The following is a 23,877-nucleotide window of genomic DNA, read 5'->3' on the forward strand; positions in this document are numbered from 1 at the left end:
AGGACCTTGTCCTTCTTTCCTTCCCATTACAACAACTTCTGCATCTAATTGCAAATAAGCTTGTCCTCAGCTGTTGGGCAGTTGATGAAGTCCTTTACACTGCCCAATACAGATGTTAAGTAAAACACATGGAATTATCCATTTACCACTGATAGTATTGTACAGTCCATCCTGTTTAGTATCTCGTGTAAATTACTGTAGATTACAGATCAGTAAACAGTGACATGATGATTAAATTCCCTAGAACAAACACTACCCTTGATAATTAGGAGTACACGCTGAGTTATTAGTCTTACATAGAAAATATTCACCAATTCTCAGATTAACTTCTACCTATAGTTCCAGACAAGTGGAAACAAAACTGCTATCCTAACTTCCTTGGGTAGTACCTCATGGGGATTGCAAAACTATTTTGTTACAGTGTGCTACTCATGGCAAAGTGCGTGTTTTCTAAAAGATACCAGCCACTTTCGTTTGAGAGGGAGGAATGAGGAACAAACAATAATGTCAGAATTTCTTCTTCTTCAGAATCATCATTAATGAAGAATAAAACATAAAAAGAAAGTGGAATGTTGTTGTTTTACATTAGGTTTCAATATATACATACCATTTTCTGCTCTCTGGAATGAATGCATCTTCAGGTCTCACGTAAACACCTGTACAACAGAAAACTTAATCATTGATTTTAATCTGTTGAGTGCAACTTCGCATTGATGAGACTGGTAAAACATCAACTGTATTTTCCATTCCATGTCATTACAAATTGATTTTACTAGTGGAATCAACTGTTATTAGAAAGTCTTTGATGAAACAAAAGATAAATGGATTAAGTGAAATTATTTTAAAACCTAGTTTGCTTTATATATATGTTCAATTTATACCAGAGTCCCCAAGGTGTGCAGTGATGAAAATTAAATGAACTTAGTACTGAACACATTAGATTTTAATTTAGGTAGCTGTTAGGATAACTGCAGATCTGTACCAAAGGGCAAAATATTAGCCATCAATACCAGCTTGTTCTCTAATTCTATATACAACCTTTCCTACAAATAAACAGATTAATGGAATGACTAAGCTACCTGTCTCTGTGCTTATTATGCATGGCACAAAGAGAAGTTAGTTTGATTGAATTTGTGCTTTGAAAAGTACAGTCCTAAAGAACTTCACAGTATAATGATCCTGTAGACAAGTGCTGAGAAAAGGGAACAGAACACAAGCAGGTCTGCCTCAACATTACTATTTCCCTCTTAGAGATTTCTAAAATAAGAACAGGTCAGGTTTCAAATTGAGACTGAGCTGTGGCACGTAAAGCACATGCAGAAAAAATCTTAAAATAGATCTTGCTTTCCTGACCTGGCTGTGTTTGATTGACTGCTCATTTTGGTTACATTAACAGCTGTCTTGGTGTCTTGTTTCTTGATTTCTTATCTCCTGCATGCTGTCCTTTCCTTTTCACACCAATGCTTTTTGTGTGAACTTGTAGCTGGAAAGATGGCCTTGCTTTCAACGCCCTTATCCATAGACACAGGCCTGATCTTCTTGACTATGACAAGTTAGATGAGGTATTTCTTTAGCTGTAGCAGAGATTTTTAGTTACTGTGGCTTGTAGTTTTTTTAAAAAGGATGGGTGATGGAGATCTCCAATTATTCAGAAGCTGCTGTGATTTTAAAGAAGTGCTTTAGCAGTGGAGCACTATTTACTGATGGACTTAGTACCAAGCACACAAATATGAGGTGCTCATCACTCATTCATAAGCAGTGTTTTAACCTAGTCAATAGGTCTCACTTAGATTTACTGTATTTTTTACTTTGCTTTTCTGTGTCCTATTTTCCCAACCTCTCTCTGTAGACATGGGCATTGTTCAGACTGGTTATAATACTTCACCAGTTTGCAAATACGTGAAAATAATAATAGCATTTATGGCATGAACTGCCATTTCTCATAGGGTGTTTTCCCTCCAGGCTGATATGGGAAGGCTCCCTTAGTGGTAGGCCCAATCTGACACACTCTTGCATTGTCAGCAACACCTGTCTGTAGTGTAAGACATGAAATGTCTGCTGTCTGTCTGAACTGTGCTCACTGTTTCCTTTTTTCTTTCCTTCGAAAACCAAAGTCTCAAAATCAGAGGAAGTGCTTGAATTTCCATGGCTCTAAAATTCAGTTTATAGAGGCATTACAGATTTTTATGTCCAAGCCCAAACTAGCAAGTTTTGTTCCTTCTGGAGAACTGTTCTGTCTGTGCTTGCTGCTTCTCATGCGTTCACCTGACCAATAGAGAACTCAGAAGTCATATGCCTGTAATATACTGTAGAGTTGGGTAAAAAATAGGCAGGACTAACTTTGTTTTGAATGATCTAGTTTAGCCTGCTGGACCAGTGGCCTTTACTGTATGTATTGCTGCTGTACTTAATTCAGAATTAGCTGAGAATGATGAGTGTACACTGCACACAATATCTACATTCCTCTTCAGAATATGTTTGCAGCAGAGTCCTAGTGGTAGATAATAGCCTATTAAAGTTTTCTTTGAAAAGTATAGCAGCAGATAGACCAAAAGTTCATATACCTAGACTCTGCTTTTTGAAGAACAGTAGTTGTGAATCCAGTTTACAGTTTGGAAAACCAGAATACATTTTATTACCTACTGTAGTTTTGCTTCAAATAAAAACTTCTATCTTTGACTCAAACTTTTTTCTTTAATGCAGGATGACCCCATAGGAAATATCAACCTTGCCATGGAAATTGCTGAAAAGCATTTGGATATTCCAAAGATGCTGGATGCGGAAGGTGAGGGTTATATCTTACTTAAGTTTGTGTTGCTTATAAGCAGAACACAGTGAATTTTTTTTTTTAATCTAGCAAATTTTCAACATTTCTTCTACATGAATCATAATGTAGCAATCTGATTTGTTTTCAAGCAATATTTTCCTTCTTTTTCCCCATGCATTGGATAATTTCCCTCACTTTTTTCTTTGTTACTGCTTGTTTTTTATCGTTTGCATTTGTTATACTACTTTGAACCCTAACCTCAGCACATGGCCCCATTGTGATAATTGAGGTAAAATGCAGGATCAAGTTAATCCTTGCCCTTAAGTAATTAAAATCTAAGTTTAATAAAGGTAAATACAACTGTTAGCAGCTCAAAGCATATTCACTTTGTAAAATGTTTAACTGAGAGGACCAGAAATACAAATAGAAGTACAAAACTTTCAGAATATCTGAAACACATACTGTGTCTGAAAGAGAGGTAGGTTGAGGGAAGCATTTTTTTGGTTTACTTTTGTTGTAATCTTTTTGCAGTGATAGTTTTAACAAATAGTTGGTGTATCTATAATTTTTAGAGTTTCCTGAATTTTTTCAAGATAACCGAACTTTTGTACTCTGGGCAAAAAATGCTGCCAAAATACTGGAATTTGCCTATAGTAATTCAAAGCATTCATCTCCAAGAATGGAGGCTCTGTTCTGCTGGCTTGTCAGTAGAGCAGTGATAACACAGGAATTATCCAGAGCACTCAGACTGGCTATGTCTGTTCCTCTTGAAGTCTTCGGTAGGAAAGTTAGGCAGGATGATTTGGAAAATCGAGATTGTAACCTCTTCGTTGAAGAGTGCTTTCACTTTCATGCTTCAAAACAAATTGTTTCCATATTTTGAATTTCAATTCCCCTTTCAAGCACCATGAATTATTTTTCTCTGAAACACTGTGCAAGGAATAAACAGAAGTGCTGCCTTCTTACCATTGAGCAGCTCCCACTTTCCTCAGTTTTTTTCCCTCTTCATAGTCTATATAAGAAACCCTTTATTTTCCTCACCAGATTTTCTGCACATTCTAGCCCTTATCTTACTATTTTCCTCTTGGAAGGGGCAGAGGAAATGAAATTATATTTCTTCTAATACCCTCTAAATATTCATGGTCACTTTTTATTCTCTTTACTTCCAGTTTGTTATCAGTGGAAACTTTGCAAAGTTTTGTTCACAGCTATGTAAAGTAGATGTAAAATCAGTAAATACATTGGTCCTGAACTTAGAAATCTCACTGTTAATATTAGAAATTGTCACCTCATTCCTGGGTCTTTTCATGTCAGTATCTTCCCACTCCTTACATTGACAGGAATCCTTGCAGCTTGCACTAGAATCATTCATTACTCAGCCATAATTGGTGTAAACCTACCTTTTTCTGCCTTTCTCTGTTACTCATTGAAAAGGTCAATTTTTACCCATGTACCCTTACCTTGATTGCACCCACTGTATATTTTCATTCTTTCCTGCCATGATGGGAGCAAAGATATCAGCCAGCCAAACCAAACTCTCCTGTGATTTATGCTATTAACTAAAAAGATGGGCTGGCACAGGGATTACAAAACTGTTACTATCCAAGCTTTTCTTAGCACAAAATGTATTTCTGGACTGCAGGACTTCTATGGGTTTCCAATATATTTCAGTACCTCATCAGCTACAGGGTCCCTGTGCTGATACACACTGTGTGCATTTCTGTTTTGTGACTGTCAGTGGCTGTGTTTAACTCTGGAATAATTCTAGTGATTTAGATGAAGTTGCTTTGGAGTGGCAGTGAAGCTGAACCCAGTAGATCTGCCAACCATGCCATCTGCTTGGAAGTTTCCACAAACCAGAAGGTAGCAATACCCTTCTGTACAGTCTCAACCTTCAGATGTTTTGCCATTTCAGAGAGAGTTGTATCTTTTGCATTTACTGACTCCTAAAGCTCAAGTGGCTTTGCACTGATAACTGTAAACAGATGCAACCTGAATAATGGTGTATTTATTTGGAATCCTTACAGCACTGAGGTGGCACCATTAGCATAATCAGATGAAAGTACCTTGTGAGAATTTCTGAGCAGTTAACCCTCTTCTCTCTACACAGATGTAGTAAACACTGCCAGACCTGATGAAAGAACCATTATGACTTATGTTTCCTGTTACTACCATGCATTTGCTGGTGCTCAGAAGGTGAGATTGTAGATGGATCAGATCTCATCCTTCACCTTCTGTCTTGTTTCTTTCAGCAATTTTTCCTTTTCTGGTCTTTTCCTCGCTAGTTACTAGAACAGCATCTTAGAGCTGAGCTCGTATCCTGTTGCCTGATTTTCGCTGTGAGCCACTGTCTTAGTAGAGCCAGTAGTAGTCTATCCATTTGTTCCATAGAAACAAACCTTCTTGTCTCATCTTTCTGTACATTTACTAATAATATCCAGTAGGTTTTTGACAGGTGGTTACTGAATGGGATAGAGGATGATATCCTCTTTAAATAAACTTGTGTGCATTCATTTGAAGCACCATTAAAAATGCAAAATGCAAATAAGCTCATAGTGAAAAAACAATTTCAATAGCAGAATGCCATCCTTCTCTCTGCTGGATATTATTTCTGCTATAGATGTCCAAATCATCATAACAGATGCTCAGAAAATAAACCCTTCTCTTATGCTTTCAGGATTGTTTTTAAAATGTTAAATGCTTAATGGTAAGTACAAACAGCAATATAAAATGACACTACTATGCAAAACAGACACAGAAACATACACAGACATCTCAGACGAGCTCTGGAATTGTGTCCTAAAGAAAAGAAGGAAAACTTTAAAAAGCAAGGCACTTTGGAGTTGGGCATACATCAGGTATTGGCAGTATAAAGAATACTGATATATAATGCTGAAGTTATAACTAATCCACACGCAACTTCCAGAGAACGTCTCCTCAGATCAAAATGTTGTCTGTCTTTCCTGTGTCTAAGTCAAACCCCCCCCCACATTCTAAGTCACTAGACATATGCATATCAGCCATAAGCAGACAGTCCTGGTAAAATTGTGGTCACTCCCCCTCTGACAATACTGCAGGATCAAGCTTATTAAAAAAAAAAATCCTCCTCTTCATAAGAACTTACATTGAATTTTTAGTGTACATTTTATTCTGTCAGCACCTGTCAATCTAACACTAAATTTATTACAGCTTCGTGGAGTTTCTAGAATTCAGAGCTATGGACAAGAAAACAGTCAGAATGACATAGAGTTGTACATTTATTTATTCATCCTGTTTTCTGCTCCTCGATTCTCTTTTTGCTTTGTTTCAATTTCTCCCCCATCTTGTAGATATTGTGAACACTCCCAAACCTGATGAGAGAGCTATCATGACATATGTGTCCTGCTTCTACCATGCTTTTGCTGGAGCAGAGCAGGTATTAATCAATTGTCCCTTCAGGTTGCTGTGTTTTTGATTGGTTTGTTTCGCATTTCCACTTGTTTATTAAAAAAAATCCTAATGTAGTACTATGTGGTTTTAATTAACAATTGCAAGTACTACCTGAGCACTAATACTTGATTTTAACCAGCTCTCTAACCTGTTTTAGTTAAATGTTGTGTAGCAAGTTAACTTCTTTAATTCCAATGGACATTCCTGTTTCCAATTTTGAGTCTTTATTTGGTGATTATAAAGACTACTTCAGAAAAACTGTATTTGAAGATACTGTAAAATGGAGTTGTTGCTTGTTGCTACAACAACATCTTATGCGTTTGCTGCATAAAGGAATGTTTGATATTTGGAGATTGAGACTATTCTAGACTTACTCGTGCTGAGTAGTAATTTAGGGCTAGATTTTCAAAGATGCCTAAGGTGCAGAAAGGCACAGAAGACATCCAACACAGTATTTGTGTCTGATTCCCACAGAAGCCAACAGAATTATTTGTGGATCAAAGTACTGCATAAAAGGCATGAACATCAGCAGCAGACCTGTCATACAGGATGGGATTCTCACTTATAAATGTGGCATTTCCCACTGTTCTGCTTCATACTTTTATACCCTACAAATGGACATAACCCAACTTAATGTGAAAAAAACCCCAACAAACCCTTAAAAAAGTAGTTGATATTTTTCCTACATCCTCAGGATTTAATTTCCTTTCCTGTCTGGTAGGTCACCTACACCTTACGACAGCACAGCTCTACTGTTGCACCCTCTCACTTCTCGTTATGAAGGTTTTGCTATTCGAGCAAAAGGGGAATTCTAAATACTCTGTAATACAGGAGTCTACACAGATATTTGTTTGCTTAAATGTACTCCAGGGTCACATTTGCATGAAAGTATAGCTCTGTGATCTCAAACTACTAATGTAAATTTTAAATATGGCAGAACTGCACCGTGCCTTCACATATAGGTTTGTCATGAGGCATGAAAAGATTTGCTGTCAGTGGTTGAGCTGCATTTATTCTCAAGGGTATTTCTACATATGATGTGCAGATATAGAGTAGTCTGAGACTCCTGAATTTCGTGTGGTATCTTTCCAGTGTGGCTAACAAATCTAATACTTTTTTGGTGTGATTTTAAAAAAATAACCTAATAAGATATCTCTAAGAATGGCTTAAGTTGTCTTTGAAAAGAAAAGATTTATTAGACAACTATAATGGCAGTGCAAAATTCCCCCTTGTGCAATAAGACCTCATTGTACAACAAGGGGATGGACTTCTGTGCTGACCTGTGCCTTATTCAGGCCATTGAAATCTATGACTGCAGAAGGAGGGGAAATGAATATCTAAGTAACCTAGGAGCATGAGTCAACAACTATAAAAAAATATGATTTTTTCATTTGCAGCAGCCACGTCCTCTCTCTTTCTCCAAGGCTATACCTTTCTCAGAATGTGTTTATGACTATGTCCTGTTTATTTGCTGTGTTTTACAGGCTGAGACTGCAGCTAACCGGATCTGTAAGGTGCTTGCTGTGAATCAGGAAAATGAGAGGTTGATGGAAGAGTATGAGAGACTAGCAAGTGAGGTAAAGATGCTGTATCTGTGACGTGGTGACAATGAACTACTGAAAGCTGAAAGATTCATGCACGCTCTGGGAGAGTGGAGACACTATGAGTGTAAATCTCCCAGTGGCAGGGTACAAAGCCCAGCTGCCCAAGATGTTAAGGTTTAGGTGACTCCTTTGCCACAGACTTCCTGTGTGACCTCCAGCAAGTCAGTCAGTCTTGTTAACATGCCCAAAAGGTGTTTTGAGGACTGTCATCTGTCTGCTCCAAGACCAAGCTTCTTATCTCTGTAATCTTCAAAGATAACCATCCTTGGCCACATGTGGAACATATCAGATCCTGTCACTCCAAGCAAGCCCATTGGCTTTGTGTACTGCAAAGCACACTGGAGAGGTCTGTCAGGGTGTTCACAATTCACTTGTGAGCACAGACAGCAGATGAATGAAGGAGGCACACTGTGCTCCTCCTGTCCTTTCTTGGGAAATGGCAAATCTGAGTCAGAATTACAGATGTATAGTGAACAAGTGAGAGCTCTCTAGTCTTTTATGCATAACCTGCAAAAACATACTGAGATCACAGCACTACTGTCTGTGTCTACATTGGCACTAAAGGACATGAGAGTCAAGATTTTTATTTGACCTGAGTTACTTGTCTGGTTTCTGTCCTGATCCCATCGCTTTTGAAAGTGGCAAGTGATTTTGGGTAATTCAGATTTTGAGTAATTAGCTGGAGACATGTTACATATGTGTTCATCTTTCTGAAAATCGGGCTATTTCTAGAAATACATAGAATATCTGGGCAAGTTAGTTAGAAAAGTATTATTCAGCTTTGAAAATGTTGTGGTTACTCACCATTAAGGCATCAATTCCAACTGAAGTCAATAATGTTAAAATGGAACAAAGTAATTAAGATTTGTGTGTTTGATATAATCTTTTTTTGGTTGCTTTTCCATTGCCTTTATATGAGTTGTTTGTGTTGGTTTGAAAGCTTTTAGAATGGATTCGCCGGACAATTCCTTGGCTGGAAAACAGGACTCCAGAAAAAACAATGCAGGCTATGCAGAAGAAATTAGAGGATTTCCGGGACTACCGCCGCAAACACAAACCTCCCAAAGTCCAAGAGAAATGTCAACTGGAGATCAATTTCAACACCCTGCAGACAAAACTGAGAATCAGCAATCGTCCAGCTTTCATGCCATCGGAGGGGAAGATGGTTTCAGTAAGTAAAGGAGACATTAATATTCTGTTCACTTTATCAATGATCCCCCAAAAATGTCAACGTGAAGGTTTGATGTTCAGAAACATCAGTTTGTTGCACTTTTGCAACACCAAACCACCCTTTTTACATACTTCCTTTCTATTAAGCATGCTCCTGCCTCTTTGAAGGCTTTCCTAAGAACAAAGGATGCAAGATGGGAATGTTATCAATACTTCTCTGTCAGTGAGGACAAATATTGTTTATGTAAGCAAAACTCACAGTGGTTTCACTGACATTTTAGTCACCAGACCTACAGAAACTGACATTGCTCAATGTATGTTTCTGCTTTTTTCTCCTTTTAAAAATTCTATTGTCTTCTTTTCTTATGTCTGTGAAGATAAGAATAGTCAGTACCAAGAATCTTCATCTGCTGATAAGTGCTGTAATTTGACTGTGGGTCAAAACATTTCCAGTGGAATATAGCAAACCTGTTTCTGTACTCTGTTCTATCATTGTGTTTTGGTTGTTCATAAACAAATGATTGCACTATCTGAAAAGAGCCATTGTCCACCCCCCAAATGCAGAAAATAAGGTCCCTGTTACTTCAGTTTCCTACTTACACCTTTGAGTTTCCAAGGAAGCTCACAAAACTTTGTGCACCACAGAAACTGGTAAGAAGCACCAAATCTTCTTGATACTAATTGTTTTGCTATTGTCAATTTGTGAAAGCAAAGCACTTTTATTTTGATAACAGATAGGTATGTAATAAAAGAACACACACATTTTAAAATGGGAGATAAAAACAATATATCATGAAGACATTCCAAGCTGTGCTTGGAAGCCATTTGTGCAGGGGCTCCTTTCATGAACCCAACTGAATACAAGCCACTTTTCGAAGCAGGTGTCTGGACTGGAAGATTTCCTGAGCTGCCCAACATCATTTTCTATGATTCCATGAGTTTACAAAATCTGGACATAAACCCCTCTCTTTTTGAAGCCAAACTGTGAATGAATCAGAAATCTGTAAATTTAGATAGAGATTATAGTTTCATCCCCTCTCTTCCATGTATTCTCTTCACAGGATATTGCCGGTGCTTGGCAGAGACTTGAACAAGCTGAGAAAGGCTATGAAGAGTGGCTGCTGAATGAAATACGACGACTGGAAAGACTTGAACACTTGGCTGAGAAATTTAGGCAGAAGGCTTCCACTCACGAACAGTGGGCGTATGGTGAGCAGAGATGGCTTTTAACATTTTTAGTGTTTCAGTGTTCAAAGTCAAACTGCCAATGCTGAGTATTTGCCAGCCAGGAACTCACTCATAAGTAGTTTGGATGATTTTAGAAACCTAAAATAATAACAGATAAAATGTCCGGTTTTGTTGACTGTAGTTGTGATCCGAAATTGTTGGCCTGTTGCTAATGAAGTGTGACTGTAAAATCATACTTGAGGTAGTGATTCAAACTTAATGGGAATATTTGGCATTTGAATATTACCATTACTGCTCATGTATTCCTATGATTTTGTACACAGCAATCCAACCAGAAATGCAGTGACAGCTCTTGTTAAGTGTGAAATTATTACCAGAGGTATTCCGAGTTGATTCTTATTCAGCCATCATGATGTTTTGAATAGTCCACATAAACTATATGATAACGGACTCATTTCTGCTTTGCTCCAAACCCTGGATTACACCCCATTTATAGTTCTTGTTTTTAATGGTAACCTAACCTTACGTGTGGTTGTAACAGCTATAGGACCATACAGCGGCATTTAGTTTTGCTGGGGACTATTAAACATGGATCTGCTCAATCATCCTATTGTTTGCCCTGACAACTGCCTTCCTGCTTCTGCCATGCTTTTTCCAGCTAGATTCTTTTCACACTGTGAGAATAAACCAGAGTCCATCCTGTAACGCAGTTGCTGGAAGCGCACAAGGCTGGGAATGGCTGCCAAGCCGACACTAGAAGGGAAGCTACAGTGTTTGTTAGCCCTGAGAGCCTATTTTCTGAGCATAAACTACTCACGGTGACAAATTATAGCCGCTGTGCAGGGAAAACTTCACTTAAGCTGGTACATAGCAAGTGAAACAATAGTTGTGTCTGGCTCTAGAATTCATGGAGCTGTGTAATGACGTGGTGAGCTGCAGCTGTAGGGCCTGTCTGTGTGGATTCAGTTGTCCAACACAGGAGCTACTCAGGAGTAGTATTTCAGTTTCTACTTACTCTTTGCTTCTCTAGCCTTTCATAAATAGGTTGGCATTTTCCACTTCAAATTCAGTATTGGATACAAAAGGCAGTCGCACATCTCAGGGTTTTTTTGGGTTTGTTTTTTTTTATGTGCTGAAATGAATAATGAATTGAAGGCAGAACATAAAAAAGAATAACATTGTTAGTAAGAGTGACGCTGAGCATAGCAGTGAGATTTCTGGTTTCATAAGTCTATTTGTAAGTCTATTCTACAAAAGACTTATTACAATGGTTTAGAGATCCAGTTTTTGCTAATATACCATTTTTATGCCAGTTTCTCCAGCAATTTCTCCAGTAATACTCACTATTTTAGACCAGTATAAACAGCCTATGAAAAAATCCAGAAATACTGTGAGATCTTTAAAACTATATGTTTCTAATTAACACTGTTGGGCTGATAATTTGCTACTGAATTTCAGTGGGGTTGGGATTTCATCTCATACATACGATTTTTCACCATGCCTGAGTTTAAAAAGTTGATTAAATTTGCAATTTTTCTAACAAATAAATTAGTGAAAAATGAGTAATATTTTAATTTCCTCTTTCAGGCAAAGAGCAGATCTTACTTCAGAAGGATTATGAATCTGCTTCTCTGACAGAAGTCCGTGCCATGTTAAGGAAACATGAAGCTTTTGAGAGCGATTTGGCTGCTCACCAGGATAGGGTGGAACAGATCGCTGCCATTGCCCAGGAGCTGAAGTATGTTCCATTTAAAGGCTTGCAGCTGCTGACATTTAACTTTGTGATAAACTCTTTCCAATGAATTTGATAGTGTCATAGGTACCAACCTAAGAATTCCAGAGATAGCTTCATAAGTATATTATCTGAGCTGGTCACTGAGACCTTTCCCTCATCTCCCCCTTGCCCCCAACCAAATATAGATATTCAACTGACCAAAATTATTTGAAAACAAGCATTTTCAACTTGACTTAACGGTAATCTTCTAGCATTAGTTCTGCTGATGAGTCCATTGTGTGTTGATGGGAATCCTGGAGGTGTTTATTTCACAGTTCATATGGTCTGCTGAGAGGTACTGGCTTTGAGTTATTTAACTTAGAGAATAATTCCACTTACACAAATTACAGATCGAGTATCTTCACAAGTATATTGGTCTTTTCAAAGGGCTTCACATCCGTAAATTATCTCTATAGCAGTGGGTAATGCACTGACTTTCTTGAACATTTAATTGTCTCTAGTATGTTTATTTTCACAAACACTTCATATTATATTGCAAGTGCCATTGCCTCCATTTTACAGAAAGGACAGTGGGGCATATGGAAACTAAAGAACTTGCTCATTGTCACACAAGAAATCAAGCACACACAAGGCTCTTCATAGGAGAGCTAGAGTTTTCACCCACAGTTCTATCAACTTAGCCAGAGGACCAACACTTGCTCATCCAGCATACTATGCCCAGAGAAAACACAAACAGAGCTGAGAACAACTCTGCAACACATTAAGGCTACATCTGTATCATTGACATCAGCTATATAGGCTGGGGATGGGAAAAGTCAAGGCTCCTGACTGACTCCTTATGGCAACAAAGTCCTGAGTGCTGTTCAGGTTGGTCTGGCTAAACTCTGCTTGCTGGTGGAGCCTGCTTTTGTTTGTGGAAGGTTGTTAATTCACCTGCATGAAGCACAGCTTTGTCAGCAAAGCTCTGCCCACACTGACAGGACTGTAGTATTATTATGTACTGATGTTCCTTTTCTGGTCAAGTCATCTTGGTGTATACACCAAGATAAGCACATTCAATTTTATCCCCTTATGCAATTAATTGCACTAGTTTTGTACTGTAAATCAGTGGTGCCACTCCTGGTCTTAGCAATTTGGCACTTACTTAAATTCCTTCCTCACCCGCAGTATAAATCTGTAAAGCCAACAGGAACAAATGTGCAGTAGTGGTCGAAACAGGAGCCAAGATCAAAATTCTCAGATTCCTGCCCTTGGCTTCAGCTCTCCAGGTTCCAGTTTCTCACCTTGAACAGGCAAAACAGTTACTGCTTAGAAACCAAGTGTTAAAAACATGCCCTCTTTTCACTTTGCCAAGGATCATGACTCATAAACAGCTCCATATTCATTAACAATTTAAAAATCAGAGACTTGTCTAAAAATGTAGTTCATACCTGATAGCAACAGCACTTACAGTAATTATGTAATTCAAAGGGATTTAGAAGAAAAATCCTATCTTCAAGATTATTTAAAGGATGAAAAGAAAGCACAGTGGGCAGACTAAGTACTTGTTTTTAGTTAATATGTGAAAGAAATCTGAATAATACAGAGAATGGAGATTGCGCTGAGTATGTGAGCTTATGAAACACCTTCTGGCATGCCTTGATCTCTGTTGTGGAGTTATTTCATAGAATCATAGAATGGCTTGGGTTGGAAGGGTCTTAAAGATCATCTAGTTCCAATCACCCTGCAATGGGCAGGGACACATTCCACTGGACCTGGTTACTCAGAGCTCCAACCAAATTGGCCTTAAACACGTCCAGGGATGGGGCAGCCGCAGCTTCTCCAGGCAGCCTGTTCCAGTACCTCATCACCCTCACAGTAAGGAATTTCTGCCTAATATACAGTCTAAACCTATCTTCTTTGCATTTAAAGCCATTCCCCCTTGTCCTTTTAAAAGTCCCTTTCTAGCTCTCTTGTGGGCCCCTTTTAGGTACTGAGAGGCTGCAATAATGTCTCCCCAGAACATTCTTTTCTACAGGCTGGACAGCCCCAACTCTATCAGCCTGTTTTCTTAGGAGAGATGCTCCACCCCTCTGATCGTCTTCGTGGTCCTCCTGTAGACCAGCTCCAACAGCTCCATGTCTTTTGTGTTGGGGTCCCCAGAACTGGATGCAGCACTCCAGGTGCGGTCTCACAAGACCAGAGTAGAGGGACAGAATCCTCTCCCTTGACCTACTGGCCACACTGCTTTTGATGCAGCCCAGGATGTGGTTGGCTTTTTGGGCTGCACGTGCACATTGCTGGGTCATATTGAGCTTCTTGTCAACCAACATCCCCAAGTCCTTCTCTCCAGGGCTGCTCTCAATCCATCCTCTGCCCAGTCTGTATTTGTGCATGGGATTGCCCCAAGATTTGTTTCTCTTTATAGTAAAGAAAGTTTCTGTAACACCTAATCATTGTTAATTCAGCTTCAGCTTCATCAGTTATGAGAAACTTGGGGAATGTAGTATACGTAGTGGAGCATCTGCTCACCAGTGTTTAGAACCCTGTGTCCTTTACCTCTGGTGACGCCAGTGAACACTGTATCCTATCTATTTTGGGATTGTCTCTTCTCGGTTGTTTCAGTAATTTGCTGTGTGAAGTTAAACAAGTTATTTGTGGCCTGGGCAGCAAAGGTGCTGAAAGCTGATTGCATTTAGAGATGCTCTAATTTAACTTCTCTGCTTCTCCATACAATGGGGCTATCAGTGCCTGATTTTCACTGTGACTCAGTAGCCCAGTTAGGCTTAATGCCCTTGGAGAACACTGAATGAAAGGTCATAAAGGTCAGGTTTTATCATTGGCTTCAAGCATATAGGCAGCTTCTATTTAAATATTGATTTTAATTATTTATACATCATTCCTCCCACAGTGAGATTATGGAGGAAAATGCTGATTTCTTTCTTCATTCATGTTTTTAAAGAAGGATTAATATCTGAATGCTAAGAAATGTGCATTTGCACTACACGCACAAAGTGTGTGTATATTTTTTTTCCTCATCACTGAATCAGGCCCTTACAGAAATCATCAGCATCTGTGTCTAAATTCCAAGTCAGTACACCTCCATGTTTTGATTAGTCAATCTCTTGGATGCCTATCATTCCTATTTCAAAGGAGAACAATTGCTGTATGACCTTGAACTCTACTTGTTACAGTTTCCTGTCTGTTCTGGTATTTTCTGCTGCAGCAGCTCAGTCCACTGTGTGCTTAAAGGTGAAGTTGCCACAAACTTGTTGTTTGGTGCTGTTTAGATAAAGGATTTATGCATGTATGCAAACAGGTGATTCCAGCCAGGATGCTGCTATAAGATTCCCAGCCTGTACAGACTTAGATATTCCTTGGCAAAGAGGCATGACAGGGCTTGGATAGGGCTATACATAAAACTGAAAGAAGACAGGCATTTCTAAAATGAGATTTAACATTTATGACATAGCAAATGCTCACTTGAGTGAGCTGTACTATGAAGAGCCATGTTAATTTATAATCTTTTGTGCTTATTTTAATATTTTCAATCATCAAGGTAAAACTTTTGGAATGCATTTTCTTGTATACCCATCATTTCTAGTATAGCAACTTAAATTCAGCTAAGCAGACCACTGTCTGTAACACTGATTTGGAGAGCCTTTTAATTCTGGAGACCTAGGCTCAAATTGTGCTTACATGCATGGTTAACAGGAGCCTTGTTCTGAAGCAGTGCTAAAGCATATTGCTCAGTGGATTATTTTTGTGACACTATCACTGTTCCTAAAGCAAGCTCATACTTAAGTGCTTCTTTGGATCAGGTCAAAATTTGACTAAATTTTTAATTTTTGACTGGGAGGAGTGGGTAAATATCCCAGAGGGCTGTGCAGCCCTCAGCAGGACCTCAACAGGTTGGAGAATTAGGCAGAGCAGAACTGTCTGAAGTTCAACAAGGGCAAAGATGATTAGGGGACTGGAGCATCTCTCTTGTGAGGAAAGGCTGAGGGAGCTGGGCCAGTTCAGCCTCGAGAAGAAACAACTGAGATGGGACCTCATCAATGTCTCTAAGTATCTCAAGGGAGGGTGTCAAGAGGATGGAGCCAGGTTCTCCTGAGTGGTGCCAAGCAACAGGACAAGAGGCAAAGGGCAGAAACTGAGGCACAGGAAATTCCCTCTGAGTATGAGGAAGAATTTCTTTACTGTGAGGGTGACTGAGCCCTGGAATATATTGTCCAGAGAGGTTGAGTCTTCTTTACTGCAGATATTCAAGAACCAGCAGGATGCAATTCTGTGCAATGTGCTCTTGGATTACCCTGCTTCAGCAGGGAGGTTGGACCAGATGACCCACTGTGGTCCCTTCCAACCTGACCCATTCTGTATTTCTGTGATTCTGTTACGGCATCTTATTTTTACCTGTTTTACCATTCTTCACTTTCAACAGTCAATTGATTGCAGAACATCTGAAGCCTCTTTTAAACAGAATGTTTCACATACTTCTCAGCTTTATCCCAAATCAGTTTGCTCTGTGGAGGAAGCATGAGCACTGCCTCTGGCCTACAGAGCTTCTGGCTTCTGGCCTGTGGCTTCACAGAGGAAAACTGCTTCTATTCTCTTTTTGTGCTCTGTGATTCTCTGTTACTGGCAGTGTGATCTGTACAATCTCCTTGCAAATTGCCTAGGGAAGAATACTCAAAAAAAGGGAAAAAATTCTATCTGCATTTATTGACTTACTCAAGCCTCAGAGTAAATCTTAGATTCATATTGCCATGTGTCACATAATCACAATCTCTGCAATGCTTAGTACTGGGCAAAGTATCCTCAAGGACCAGCCAAGAACTGAATTCAGTGGATGGTGATACACTGATAAAAATGACTTTCCAAAGTGTCAAACACATGTATTGTGTTATGGATAGGTATTAGCTGCCACCAAAATAAAAAATTCGGTTTGAGGCAGACTCAGTGCAGAATCTCAGTACTGAGCCTTAAAAATTTATTCCAGTCTCAGGCACAATAGTAAGTTCTTTCTATCAGGATAATATAGGTGAAAAAGGAATGGTAACTGCCACATCCTTTCTGGGTGTGCTGATTCATGCTGGTGGCACATGTGGGTCTGAAGATCCCTGGTCTCTGAACTAGCCGGTTCTGTGGTGTAGCTCTGTGAGGACTTCCTGAAAAGGAAGATGAAAATTGCTCTCTGTGTCCCAGATCTGGGCAGCCCCTATTAGTATTGCCAGGCCTGTGAGATAGATTATGCTTTGAATGAACCTGAGGTATATTTCTCAGTTAAATATTTTCAGAGCGTAAAAGGATTGAAAGGATCATTGGATTATTTAGAACAAAATATATATTTCAGGCCAATTAATTTAAAACCATACCAATCTTCAGAAACTTGATAAACACCCAGACTGGAGCATGATGGTCTTCAGGAGATCAAATTGCTTGTGCCACAGGAATAGCTAAGATAAAGATGCTTAGACACCTTAATTGTCTTTAATACCTGGATGTAACAGATGGATACTTGATTTTTCTCACAACAGAGGAGATTGATCCTGATTCTGTGCTGTGCTTCTTGAAATGCTGAATATCTAGATGACACATTCCTATACTGCAACACTTGCTTGCCTTGAGGAGAAATATTGCAAAAAAAGAGGGGAAGAATTACTCAGGGCCAGTGGGAATGTGAACAGTGCAACTGCTCCTGTCTTTCAGAAAGTCACACAGATTTTTGTCTTCACTCTTTCTTAGTGAACTAGACTACCACGATGCTGCAAGTGTCAATGATAGATGCCAAAAGATATGCGACCAATGGGACAGCCTGGGAACACTCACTCAGAAAAGGAGAGAGGCACTGGAGGTAAACCGTATAACAACAATCAGCAGCTCAGCTGAGGCAGGGAGGGGGAAATGAACCATTTATTTCAGATCTGGAAATGGTGCCATTGAGCATCCACTTTGGAATCCAAACGCTTTCCTCAGATCTCCATTTCATCTTTGTGTGACTTCATTTGCAAACAGATAGGATTGCTCAGAGCAGACTTGAGAGTACTCAGCTGCCAGGGATACTTCTAAAGCAGCAATAAGTGGCATGTAGTTTGTAGCACCACTCTGTGGGAATTTGATGTCCAGCACGGCTAACAAAAGCCATTGGTTACGTACCTTTTCATCCTTATTTGAATTTGCAGTCTTGCATACTTATCTGGCCAGCAGTGGGTTAATATTTTGGTAGTAAGTATTCCAAAGCACTGAGTTACTTTCCAAAACTTTATTTCTTAGGAAAAGAGGAAGTCACATACATGTATGCCAAAGTGGAAAACATATGTCTAACTCTTCCTTTTTGTACTTACAAGAAATTACTAAATTTACTAAATCAAGATTAGCAGATTTTAATTCATTTGCAGATAGTTCCCAACAAAAATACTTAAAATATCAGTAGTTATACTTCAAAGGCATACACTTTTAATGTGTTAGATATGAGAGTATCTTTACTGCAATTAGTCCTATTGCCTTGAGTGGGAATCCTCAAAGCAGGTGGTGAAATCAGTCAATGCAATCAAATGCTTTTGAAAAGACAAGGCATGACTTTGTGCATGGGTGGGTATGTGTTATGTGGAGCTAGATCTTGCCCTAGTAACAAAGGAATGTACTTTGCCCAACCTGTACAGAGGACGGAGAAATTGCTCGAAACAATCGATCAGCTTCACCTGGAGTTTGCCAAAAGAGCTGCTCCGTTCAACAACTGGATGGAAGGTGCTATGGAAGACCTACAGGACATGTTTATTGTTCATAGTATAGAGGAAATTCAGGTAAATGGTTTTTTTTTTGCTTAGAGTCATAGGGAAAACAAGAAAGGAAGATTTTCCTTCTGGGAGAGTAGAACACTTGTAAGAAAAATACCCATATCTGTCTTGACATTTTCTTTGTGATGGGCCATGCCTGCTCTATTATAAATGGAGGTCTTTGTTGGTATGAAACAATGGTCCTGATAAAGTCCTTGAGGGCTGTTTTGTGAATGTATCTAAATGTGTTATTTCCTGTATCTACAGATACATGTAGACAGGATGTTTGAGAGGCTGAGAGAGGAGCTGTGCTTATTTACAGCAGATGTTCCAGATGTTGGAAGAAATGTTAAAGTTTTCATGGTTTCCCCCTCTGTTTCTGATTTTAGAGTTTGATCTCTGCACACGATCAATTTAAAGCAACTTTGCCAGAGGCAGATGGTGAAAGACAGGCCATACTGTCGATCCAGAATGAAGTTGAAAAAGTTATCCAGAGTTACAGCATGAGAATAAGTGCAACCAATCCTTACAGCACTGTTACTGTTGATGAGATTCGCAGCAAGTGGGAAAAGGTAATGTATGCTAAATACATAAAGGACATTGTAACACAGTGTTCTAGTTTAGGAATACTGAGAGTATTCAGAGAACTTTAAAATAAGTCTCTAAATTATTCTAGATCATCAGATGCCAGAATGAACTTTCTACAGTACCTTATGCTATCCTTTATGTTTGCTTCACAATATCCCTTGCTCCTGTCACTCAGTATTACCTGTGTCCTCCTTGGCTTTTAGTGGGGCAAGAGAACCATGTGTTCAGGCTAATGCAGAGCTGGTGGCTGGCCAGGGCGTGCTGTTAAAAGAACGTAAAATTATTGTATTCTTTCTCTTAGTATAAACAGTAGTATGTGTGTCTCTTCTACCCAGATGCTGCTTTTCACAAATGTTATATAAAATTAGCTTTTTTGGGACCATTAATGTTCCATCCAATTAGACTGAAATTGGTATTGGCAATTGAAAATTCCTGGAGAGGGATTAAAGAGAGGCTCCTAGAGCATTCCCACAAACTTTATTTAATTAGGAACCAAGACAGATAATATGGTGAAGGTACATTATTGTGTAGAGTGTAGAATAACATAAACCTACATGGACAAGAACACACGCTCAGTGGGTTATAAAAACCAAGCAGTAAGGACTAAGGCCAGAATCTCCCTGGGCAATTCAGAAGGGTAAGCCAAACAAAAGCATTTGCAATGAATTAGAGACCTTCAGATACACATGATGGACAGAACATGTCTCATACTGTCACAATGGCTGTGCTCAAATAAAATGATTTCCACCAACTGTTCTTAGAACAATTACTTAGAGATTGTAAAATCACCCATATTTCAAAAGAAAAACAAAGTAATTGCTCTAACAGTATTTCAAGTGAAATAATTGTCTTGAACTTGAATCCAGCCAAAGGTGAGAATTTCTTCCCTCTCCATTTCAGTCTGTCTCGTCAGGCTGCCCAAGACCACATTATCAATTTCTTATGTTAGCAAAGAATTTGTTAATAAAAGAGTAATCATGATTCTGGCTTGTTCTTCTGATATCGACCTTAAGACCGATACCAAAAATTAGTCACTGCAGACTTATTTGTTCCATTTATTTTTAAACTGTTCGATTGTGCCTACTCACATTTAGTACTTTCCCACTTAACAGGTGAAGCAGCTGGTGCCCCAGAGGGATCAATCCTTGCAGGAGGAATTAGCCCGCCAACACGCCAACGAGCGCTTGCGTCGCCAGTTTGCCGCTCAGGCCAATGTCATCGGGCCATGGATCCAGACCAAGATGGAAGTGCGTGTCAGACTCTCATGCAGAAGCTGATGAACAAAGTGGTTTATAATTTTTTATCTCTACTTTATATACAGGGCAACAGCAAAGTCCATGATAGTTTACCAGGTGTTTGATCCTGAACTATTTAGCAACTGTTAAGGTGATTTTTAAAACTGTGGAAGCTTGTACAAGTGGTACCTTAATGGTGAGCAGGAGATTCAGCTCTGAAAAATCAATCACTAAACAATTACTGTTTAGCTTCTGCTTTTTGTAGAAAAGATACTAAGATCACTGGGGTCTCAATATTGATTCCAGATATAAATGTGCCACATTTCTTTTGAAATGTGTTTTCTACAGCAAAATTTCTCATCTCCACTATATGAATGTTTTATTACTATTGCTTCTTAGTATAAAAATACAATGTATTTATGTTAAAGTTGGTCAAATTAGCAAATATGAAGCTCAAATTTTGCGGGACTGGGGGGTGTCTTTGTTTCTTCCGACAGGAAATCGCCCGCAGTTCTATTGAAATGACAGGGCCTTTGGAGGACCAGATGAATCAGCTGAAGCAATATGAGCACAATATCATTAATTATAAACACAACATTGACAAACTAGAAGGAGATCATCAGCTTATACAGGAAGCCTTGGTGTTTGACAACAAGCACACCAACTATACTATGGAGGTAGACATTTACTCCCTCTTGTACTTGTTAGTTTATTCTGCCCTCTTCTGCTGTGTAACTACCTTCCCTGATACGAAGGTACTGCCACAAAGGATGAAATTTGGCAGGTTTTATGATAGTCTCATAAGACTTGTTTCATTTTCATTTATTTTCACTTTTAGGGAAGAAGTACCCATTTTAGAAATGAGTTCTGTATTTTTCTGAAGGCCATTTTTATTTTTAATGATCCTTGGTCATAATACAGAGTTAGTGGTATGGAAAATGTATCACATAAATACTTGGAGCTGATTTTTTTCTTATCGCACTTTTTATACCCTTAGAAGAATATATTTGATTCTGTAATAAATAAGTGTTTTCTCTCTCATAGCACATCCGTGTTGGATGGGAGCTTCTACTTACCACCATTGCTCGAACTATCAACGAGGTTGAGACTCAGATCCTCACAAGAGATGCCAAGGGTATCACCCAGGAACAAATGAATGACTTCAGAGCATCATTCAATCATTTTGACAGGGTACAGTACTCCTGCTTTTTCTCAACTAGCAATCTTTATTCTTCCTTAAAGTGAGTTTGTTTTCATTCCAAATGTAAGCCTTTTTAAAAAACTGCAAATGCAGTAGCAATGGGCTCTTTTTAAAGGAGAAAAAAAAGATTAGTTAAGAAAGAATTTATAGCCTTATAAAGTCATAGAATGGCTTGGGTTGGAAGGGACCTTAAGGATCATCTATTTCCACCTCCCACCATGGGCAGGGATGACACTCGCTAGGTCAGGTTGCTCAGGGACCCACACGACCTAATAGCATTGTACAGATAAATTAAAGATTAATTTTTACTCTTTAAATGTAATGCAGAATTATAGTTCTGCTAGTATGGTTTAGTATTTGTTCAAATAACAACTAGAGCTGAATAAATCTGTGTGTTTTGGCTAATAACATGCCCTTTATTTTAAGATAGTACAGCATGTTCTATGTACTTGCTGTTTGCTTACATCTCATTAAATTAAGCTGTAATCTGGATTACAGGTGGGTTTTTTTTGAATCACAAGTTACCTCCCTAGAAATATAATTGGGGCACTGATAGCTGTCCAGGAATATCCTTTATTTTTCTGGCTGCATATGGGAAATAACAGGCTGTTATTTTTTTCACTTATCTAAATATTGATGAATAAAAAAGTAGGAAGGAAAACAATACTGTGAAGAAACTACCTTTATAAGTTATGCAGTATTCATGGTCAGAGGGTTAAAAAGACAACTACTAATAGACACAATAGCAAAATACATGCAGATAGGGATCTGACATTCCCAACTGGAGAACAATCTGTACATGAGTTAGCTTTGATGGCTCTGTGCTCGCTTGAACCCACCTTCAAAACCAAGTTCGCAGTTCACGTACTGAAAAAAGTTACCATAGTGCAGCATCGAGCTGCTGCCTTTTTACCAGTACGGATTGCTGCACTTAGCAGTCTGTGCACAACTTTTGACTTATATTCTGTTATCACGTGAGTCAGCTTCTTCAAATCATTTCAGGCTATAGCAAAATGCCACTTTCTTTTCCCTTACATCCTGTTTGTCCAGCTCTACTCAAACTGGTTACCCATACCTGCACTTGCATTTCATATCCATTGGGTACTGACAGTCTTAGTTTGCTAAATATTGTTTAGAATACCCTTAACTGTTTACAAAGAAGAACAGAATTACCAAAGCTCTGCTTTGTGAAGAAACACGCAAGCATAAGGAAGTTTAGCTACACGGGAACCAGGAATGGATTTTATGGAAAAATCTTAATGTGATCCTAGTGCAGCATAATTCTTTTTTCTTTGTATTTTCTAAGGAAGCAGAAGATAACATCACAGAAACAGAGATAAGTTTTCTGGGGTGGAAGGATGTAGCATACTAAATGGCTTTCCCAATGCACTGGAGCAGATAACTGAGCAATTAGAGCTATTAAAAGCAGACAGAGTACCAGGCCTGGATAAATTACATGCCAGTATTTGAGAGACCTCATTAAAGAAAAACAGGGACTTTGCACAAACACTTGACAGCTCCCTAAAAACAAGGAAGCAAGGTGACTGAATCCTGGTATATCTTACACTGGATGGCTATTTGTAGGATCCCTGTACCTTTGTAGTTCACAGATGAGTTCTCTGGCACACTTGCAGCAAGGCTGGTTTAGTGACTGAGGAGATACTGTGGCCATCTCTTGGTGCCTCACAATGTCTTGAAGGGAAAAGCTAAATCATACACCAACCGTCCCTATTGTTATGGATTTTTAGGCTTTGCAGATACAATAAGATTGAGATAGCAAAGGATACAATAGAACAAGGCCTTAGGAAAGTCTGCATGACCCGGAAGAGGGTGGTCATGTCACACAGCTGGCAGCACACTGGAGATGGGCTACAACAATAATGTGTAACACAAAAATTGCTTCCCATCTCCTAGATTCTTACCTATCCCTGACTGTCTCCTTTCCTCAGGCTATAATGACTCATGGCTTCAGGCTGTGCTCCTTCTGCCCTGGCTTCTGTTGCAGGAAGCCTGAGTGACTGGGTCAGAGGCGTAAGGAGACAGATAATTCATCTATCATTCATGATTCATACTCATTTGTTTCTTTGGCCTCAATAACCTGGGCCTGGACTGCAAGTTTAGCTGTAGACTTTGCCTTCCCTCATTTCAGATATAATCCAACGGCTTTACAAGAGAGGTCTGGAAGGATTATGTAAAGGGAAAGAC

At 39.0% G+C, this 23,877-nt stretch overlaps 1 protein-coding gene across 1 annotated transcript in view; it reads left to right on the forward strand.

Moving 5' to 3' along the window:
* The window catches only part of ACTN2 (actinin alpha 2), a 68,319-nt gene that overhangs the window by 35,388 nt on the left and 9,054 nt on the right, over positions 1-23,877 (forward strand). Inside the window, exons 7-18 of the mRNA XM_051782837.1 lie at positions 2,704-2,785; positions 6,097-6,182; positions 7,681-7,773; positions 8,741-8,971; positions 10,032-10,179; positions 11,746-11,896; positions 17,618-17,726; positions 18,535-18,675; positions 19,038-19,220; positions 20,349-20,483; positions 20,969-21,148; positions 21,516-21,662. Of these exons, the coding sequence (XP_051638797.1) occupies positions 2,704-2,785; positions 6,097-6,182; positions 7,681-7,773; positions 8,741-8,971; positions 10,032-10,179; positions 11,746-11,896; positions 17,618-17,726; positions 18,535-18,675; positions 19,038-19,220; positions 20,349-20,483; positions 20,969-21,148; positions 21,516-21,662 (1,686 nt within the window). The remainder of the gene's footprint in view (positions 1-2,703; positions 2,786-6,096; positions 6,183-7,680; positions 7,774-8,740; positions 8,972-10,031; positions 10,180-11,745; positions 11,897-17,617; positions 17,727-18,534; positions 18,676-19,037; positions 19,221-20,348; positions 20,484-20,968; positions 21,149-21,515; positions 21,663-23,877) is intronic.

The sequence above is a fragment of the Manacus candei genome, unplaced genomic scaffold, assembly GCF_025592945.1.
Source record: "Manacus candei isolate 608988 ecotype Guabito, Panama unplaced genomic scaffold, ASM2559294v1 h1tg000017l, whole genome shotgun sequence".
NCBI classification, from domain to species: Eukaryota; Metazoa; Chordata; class Aves; order Passeriformes; family Pipridae; genus Manacus; species Manacus candei.